We start from the raw sequence: 7226 nt of genomic DNA, 5'->3' as shown, positions 1-7226 counted from the left end.
GTGCTTCTGTAATGAAACTCACCTTTATTTTTCTCTTATAATCCGCACATGTGTAACTTTTTGGTAGAACCGGTAGAACTCTATATTTTTAAAAAATGCTCTAGATTAATCTACATATGCTCACAAAATTTTATTTCAGACACTGCTGTCACTGACAGGGATTCTCCCATTGGACAGACTATAGTTGCTAGTGCTTGGATATGTAATGAAACAGTTTTTTAAAATGGTTAAATTATATTCTTTATTCCAATATAACGATTATTTAATGAAGATTGTCATTTCTTGTAGACATTAATAAGTATAAACATCTGTTCTCTTCATAACAATAAATACACTTACCTTAATCGAATTAAATATAATTAAAAAGATTGTATAAATATTCCAGTGGCAAGATTCAATTCTTCAGATTTTTTACAATTAAGCAATTTAAATGCAAGCTTTATTTAGAATAATATAATTAATTATTTAAAACTAAATAGAATAAAATAAAATCTTTGGATTTATTGAAGATGATTTAAAAGGAATGAAACATTTATAAAAAAAATCTTAGGGCCTACCAAATTTTTTAAAAAAATTTTAGATCACATTCATGTTTCTTGACTAGTCTTAATTTGCTAATACTTTTTTTTGTCTTACTCTATGTTACTGTCCACACCGATTAAGGCTTCTAATTGTTCAGAACTTGTTTCCTTTCGTCTAGAACTGAAATATAAGGTTTGGTCGGTAAGCTTTTTATGTATAGGGTGTCCCAAAAAGTTCAAGTACAAATGGCGAAAAATATTAGTTATTGAAAAAAGTTAAAGTGGAATTTCTTCAGCATATTGTTTAGTAATAAAAAAAATTGACAAAAGTCATGCAACAAAATTGTCATCCATATACAGGGTGGCGCACCTCATTCGCCTCGGTTGATTATACGAAAACTAAAAGATTTAGAAACAAAATATTTTATGAGTATATGTGAGAGGGCAATGTGCATTATTTAAAATTATTTTGAAATGTACAGGGTATGTCAGAACTAAGATCCACACCAAAGTTATATTTTTTCTTATGGAACACCCGGTATTTTATTCAAAATTGCATCCTTGGACACAAAATAAGGCATTTATTATAAGGGTTAGATATGTTTACAAGCTTTGGTTTTTAAGATATTTAAATATTTATCTATGCTATAATAAAAAAGATTGTCAACACCCTGTACATTGCTTTTCATAATTAATTCTTGTGGTGACGTTTAAGCCAAAGAAATAAACTTTACTGAAAAATTTAATTGCTTCGTTTAATGTATACAGGGGTATCAAAAATTGCTACCCTAGGATATAAAAAATACAACACCCTGTATTTTTTAAAATAAATCGAAGCAGATTCAAATGTTCTTTCAAATTATATTAGGGTTTCCTATATCTATCTAGCCCAGATTTTGAATAAAGAGCAATTTTTCAATAAAATGGCAAACAAGATGTCTAGTGTCCTTGTGGCAAGTTTCTAGTGACAGTAGTTATTTTCAAAATCGAAATTAGTTTATGGACTTTATTTAAATTTATACCAGTTTACTTTTATTTAATTTATCTACAATAGTTTAATAAATAATATTTATTAAATATGTATTTATTATTCTATCAAGAAAAACGAACATGTAGTTTTTTGAGTTATTTTACGTTGACTTGTAGATATATGGATTTTCTATAAAAGAGCCATTTACGGCAAATTAATTTCCTTCACTTTCAACGACAGGTTTCTGCCTAATAAGTTTTTTATAAACCACACTACTTACCAACTCTGCCAAATAGGACAAGTCGATTTCCAAAGGAATGCTTATCAGGAAGATTCATATTTGGATATCTTTAAGCATCAGTCCTTGAGGACAAGAAGCAATTTTCCTCACAAAATAAAATCACCAGTAACAATTTCATTCGTTCCGCCAGCAGAGACTGCTTTATTTTTCTTGATAAAATAATGAATACTTACTTATTAAACTATTGTGGGTAAATTTAAGTAAACTGGTATAAATCTAAATAATAATGTTCATAAACTAATGTCGATTTTGAAAATAGTTACTAACTGTCACTAGAAAATACCCATAACCAGCCATCTTGATTTCCATTTTATTGAAAAATCGTTTTTTTACTTAAAATCTGAGCGAGATAGGTATAGAAAACCCTAATATAGTTTGAAAGAGCATTTGAATCTGCTTTGATTTATTTAAAAAAATACAGGGTATTGCATTTGAAATAACGAAGTTTTTATGTAAAATAAATCTTTAAAATAGATCAGCAATTTTTGGTACCCCTGTATAAATTTAAAGAAGTAACAACATTTTTCAGTAAAGTTTATTTCTCTACCTTTAAACACAGCACAAGAATTAATTCTGAAACGTAATGTGCAGGGTGTTAATAATCTATTTTATTGTAGCATGCAAATTTAAATATCTTTAAATATCTCAAAAACCAAAGATTTTAAACATATTAAACCCTTATAATAAATGCCTTTTTTTGGGTCTAAGAACCTAAAAATGAAATAAAATACAGGGTGTTCCATAAGAAAAAATATAACTTTGTAATGTATCTCAGTTCTGAAACACCCTGTATATTTCAAAATAATTTTAAATTGTGCACATTGCCTCCCCACATATAGCCATAAAATATTTTGTTTCTACATCTTCGCGCCACCCTGTATATTTGAACATTCATCATGATACTTACTGTAATATGGCCGTTTTGCGACACAACTTCGCATATGCCATATGTAAAACACCAAATATAGGATCCCAATTGTCAAAATACAAATAAACAACCACCATAAAAAAAGCAATTATCATGGGAACGAAACCCAAAAAGAAAGAATAAGTAAAAGCAATGTCCCCAAACAAAATATCAACGATCATTATCAAGGGTATAATCATACATTTCGCCATTATGGCCACTAGAGATGACGTTAAAAATCGACTCTAAAATATTAAAAAATGACAGAATAGAAAATTGAAAATAATACAGAAACATGCTTACCATAGCCATAAAGCTTCTGGAATGAAAGATTCTATAAAAGTGCTGAGAATCAGTAAACTTAGTTGTTCTTTGTCTGGTAGTTCACAATGTTTCTATATTGGAAATATGTAGAACAAAGAGTACTGGCCAAGAAGAGTAAATTAAATAATCCTACAAAACCTACAATTATAATATTATTAGAAATAATGCACTGTTTCTGTTTTCTTATAATCTTATATCTTGGTTAAAAAAGACAGTATGCAGTAAAAAGATTTTATGTTAGTAGTCATTTATTGATTTTTCTATAGTAAATAAAAGTTCAAAAAAATATATACCTAAAAATAGAGGTACATCCATTTTTTCTTCCTTATCCTTTATAACTCTTTTAAGGAACACCAAATAACTGGCGTAAAGAAATGCGCTTAAGACAGATAATGCAGCTCCAACAGTTCCTTGTGCGTCTAATTTGATGTTATGAACATTAATAATTATCTAGAATTGTCAGAACTATTAAAAAGACATATTCTGACAAGAAAATAATAAAATACATACTATACTAATAACGCTCAATACAACTGCAACAAACTTGGAAACTGTAAATCTATCAATGTGGCTGGAAGGATATACTCCAGATAAAACAATGTGAATATAGTCGAGAAGTTAGAAAAAAATACACTTAAACATGCATTCCCACCTTTAATTAAAGCTACTTGATAAGTATAACTGGCCAAGACTACCTAAAAAAGTACATATAACTTAAATAATAATGTAAATAAATACATACTACAGGGTGACCCAGAGTTTTGAGAAAAAAAAAGGAACATAAAACCTTATAAGGACGTTTTTTGGGACACTGGGTCACTAAAACCTAATTTACTCACCAAAAAACAAAATATAAATGATACTTTTATAATATCACAAAGTGGCATTTTCAGAGAAGCTTTTTTAATACTATCCGAAGCACGCAAGGAAGCTTGGTAAGATAATCTTGCTAACAAAGCGTCTCTTGCTTCGGATTCAGAGAGATGTCTAACCTCCGCCATCTTATTAAATCTAACAGATCTCAGTGAAGAATCGTCACTCTCAGTTTCAGAACTCCTATCCATGTAATCCCTATCAGAAGCTTTCACAGGTATGAAAACAGGGTTGCTGAGTTTAGTTTCTGCGGACTCCTCCAGATTGATGTCGTCTTCAACGTTTGTTTCCAGGAATATATAGTCATTTGGTCCGGGACAGTAAATATCTTTCCAAGGAGGCCATAACGCGAAACCAAACAGGTAGATCGCAAACATGGATGTTTTGAAGTAAGTACAGAAAAAAGGCTTTTGGAAGGTTTCATGTTTGTACATATACTAATAAAACAAACAGAATTTATCTCTAAGAACTAAAGAACTTTGAATTAAGACATTTTACATACCGAACTAAGTTCCGAAGAGGATACCCAAATAATATTAACTAAAATCAAGACTATCAAGCCTAAAATAATCTTCTGTTTCTTAGTTAACACATTAAGCGAATCCATTTAAATATAGATGTTCGACATCATTATATATCGGAGCTTGTGTGGGCGGCTAAATCATAAATAACGTTTGATAAGGATTAATGAAGCCAAATATAAAGCATCATTAGTAATCTACGTGCCCATCCTGGCTAAAAAAACGTAAACACAAAAAAGTTTACGCTGGCTAGGAGCAAAAATATTTAACCTATAAATTCCGGTTTTTGACAGGCGGACTTTGGAACTACTCGAAATGATTTATTATGTCTACTTTTCGTTATGTGTATTGTTGGTTGCTTAGAAACCAAAAATTTGAATACAAACTTTTGAAAACTTGCACAAATATATTTTTTCTAATTCTAAAAAGTATGTTATTAAATGGAAAAGGACTACCTTCAGCTAATCGCATGGGTATAAATGTAGTTAGTAAACGAATTGTCATTTTAATTAAAGTATTACAAATTAACAGACAAACCTGCTAAAGATAATATATTGGATTGTTCAGAGCCACCTCCGATGGAAAAACTGAATTGGCTGATGCACTTGCAACATATTCGAGGTGAAATTGATTTTTGCAAGAAAATAATTAATTTAGAGTTGGCCAGAAGCGATGGAAAAAATGAATATGCCTTTTTTAAACAGGTACTACCATAAATAGTGGAACTATACTAAAAATCCGATAAAAAATGTATTTTTTAGGGATCAATATTAAAAGAGGAAGGACATATACAGGAAGCTCTTGAAATATTTCAAAAATGTTTGAAATTGAACCCAGATAACGCTATAATATTGAGGGAAATGGCAAAATGTCTGTAAGTTGTGCTTTATTGCAATAATTAACAATGGAATAAATAAAATTCGATTTTTTTAAGCTATGATATGCGCAGATTTAGACTTGCTTTAAACGCATATCTTGAAGCTGAGTCTTTATTGAAAAATCCTGATTGGAAGTTGTGTTATTTTATAGGTAAATTAGTTTAAACTAATATAAATTAAAGAAAGGCAAAGAAAGTAATAAGATGATTCGTAATAGTATCAATAACAATGTAAGCATTTTTGATGTAACATGGTCTGTTTTTATAGCCCAATGTTATCTGAAACTTGGAAATATAGAAAAAGCAAAAGAGTACGCCCATAAATCAGTCAAAATGGGAAAACAGGAAGAATCTTACGGTTTATTGATGAAAATTTTAGTATCAGAGCGTGACTTGAAGTCAGCCATCGCTGTATCTAATGCTGCAACTGAGTAAGCACTTTGTTTTTTTACTTTAATGGTCACAGTTTTAGGGGATAATACTTAAATATAAAAAAAGAGAATATATAGGTAGGAACAGAATATCTAGACGATTTGCTGTCACACAATTTTTTATACATACAAAAAAAAAATAATTAAAAATTTTCTGTTGAAAAATTCATGTGTAAAAATATCTCGAATATCTGCTAAACCATTAAAAGTTTTGAATTTTTGTGGAAAATGCCATATGAAATATAAAACCTCGAATATTTGCAAAACCGTCAAAAATTTTGAAATACTCTAAATATAAAAAATGTTCATTTTTTAATTATCCATCTATTGAAAAATAATATACAGGGTATAAAAAAAATAAAGAAAAATTATTTTATATTTTATAAAGTTTGGCGTAGAATTTTGAACATCCTGTATGATTTGCGATTACCATATATATAACAAAGCTATGTACATGCCATCTAAAATAAATACCTAATATAGTTTTGATTTCAGGACAGTTTCTTGTATTTTTAATATTTATAATTTTTAATGGTTTCGCAGGGACACCCAGTATTATTTCATATGACTCATTCAACGGTAATATACGAGAGAAAAATCGTTGGGAGGCTTTGATAAAAATTTACTGTGGAGCATGCTATAATATGAAATATAAAATAAATATATTTTATATTTATTTATCAATATCTCTGAAACTATCAAAATATACTTACTCATATCTTCTCTCAGGATTATGTAAAGTGATCTGAAAGGAAGCAAAAAATGCAATAATATATAGGGTGTTTCTTTAAAAAAACCATCTCGATCCACTCACACCTTTTTGAGCCATCCTATAGAAGTTAAAATATTTTACTGAAATACATCCTAGTACATACTTTAGGTTTGCAGTTAAACATTCCCACGTTTTTTTCTCTGAGCTACAGATGCCCGACACACCCTGTATATAAAAAAAACTAAACCAGCATTGATCTTTCAATTTCAGATGTTGCCCGGATAGCGTAAACATGCTAACAGAATCCGGATTGCTCTATCTAAAGGCTGGCCAGTCTCAATATGCCTTTGAGCGATTGAGCCAAGCTTTAGCTTTAGAGCCCTCTCACTCTAAAGCTCTATTGGGTATTGGATGTATTACCATGGTAAATAAATATTATTTAGTACAAATATGGCAACTTATTTGTTTTTTTTTCCATAGCAACTGTTAAAATTACTTTATATCTATTAAAAATAGTGGATAAAATAGTAGGTACTTCAACCGCAAGGGTAGATTAAATGATACTTTAACAGCGAGGATAGGTTAAAAACTTTATTTCTTCTCGCACGTTTTTTAATTGCTTCCATTTTTGAAAATTGTTGTATTCCTTTGAAGTAGTTTGGATATGGCGTTTGTCGCCTCAGCCTGAATATCTGTTGGTAATTTACTTATTTCGTTTTGAGCCATTACTGGTTCCAATTCAATCAGCAATCGACACGAAAGAGAATTAAAAAATATTGACTCAAAACT

General features: G+C 29.7%; 1 protein-coding gene and 1 pseudogene across 1 annotated transcript; one reads left to right on the top strand and one right to left on the bottom strand.

Moving 5' to 3' along the window:
- Window positions 1-302: 302 nt before the first annotated feature.
- On the bottom strand, window positions 303-4728 carry LOC115881814 (annotated as a pseudogene).
- LOC115881823 (Bardet-Biedl syndrome 4 protein homolog) lies at window positions 4716-6879 on the top strand (the record flags this gene model as incomplete). The annotated part of the gene is made up of 6 exons (XM_030899492.1): window positions 4716-4890; window positions 4949-5121; window positions 5179-5291; window positions 5352-5446; window positions 5563-5725; window positions 6708-6879. Coding segments are annotated over exons 1-6 (864 nt in total), but the record flags the coding sequence as incomplete, so codon positions are not given.
- Between the last annotated feature and the right edge of the window lie 347 nt (window positions 6880-7226).

Source organism: Sitophilus oryzae, unplaced genomic scaffold, assembly GCF_002938485.1.
Source record: "Sitophilus oryzae breed Bouriz unplaced genomic scaffold, Soryzae_2.0 scaffold_1742_pilon_pilon, whole genome shotgun sequence".
In the NCBI taxonomy this organism is placed as follows: Eukaryota; Metazoa; Arthropoda; class Insecta; order Coleoptera; family Curculionidae; genus Sitophilus; species Sitophilus oryzae.
Note: the sequence above shows the minus strand (reverse complement) of the source record. Positions and strands in the feature narration are given on the sequence as shown.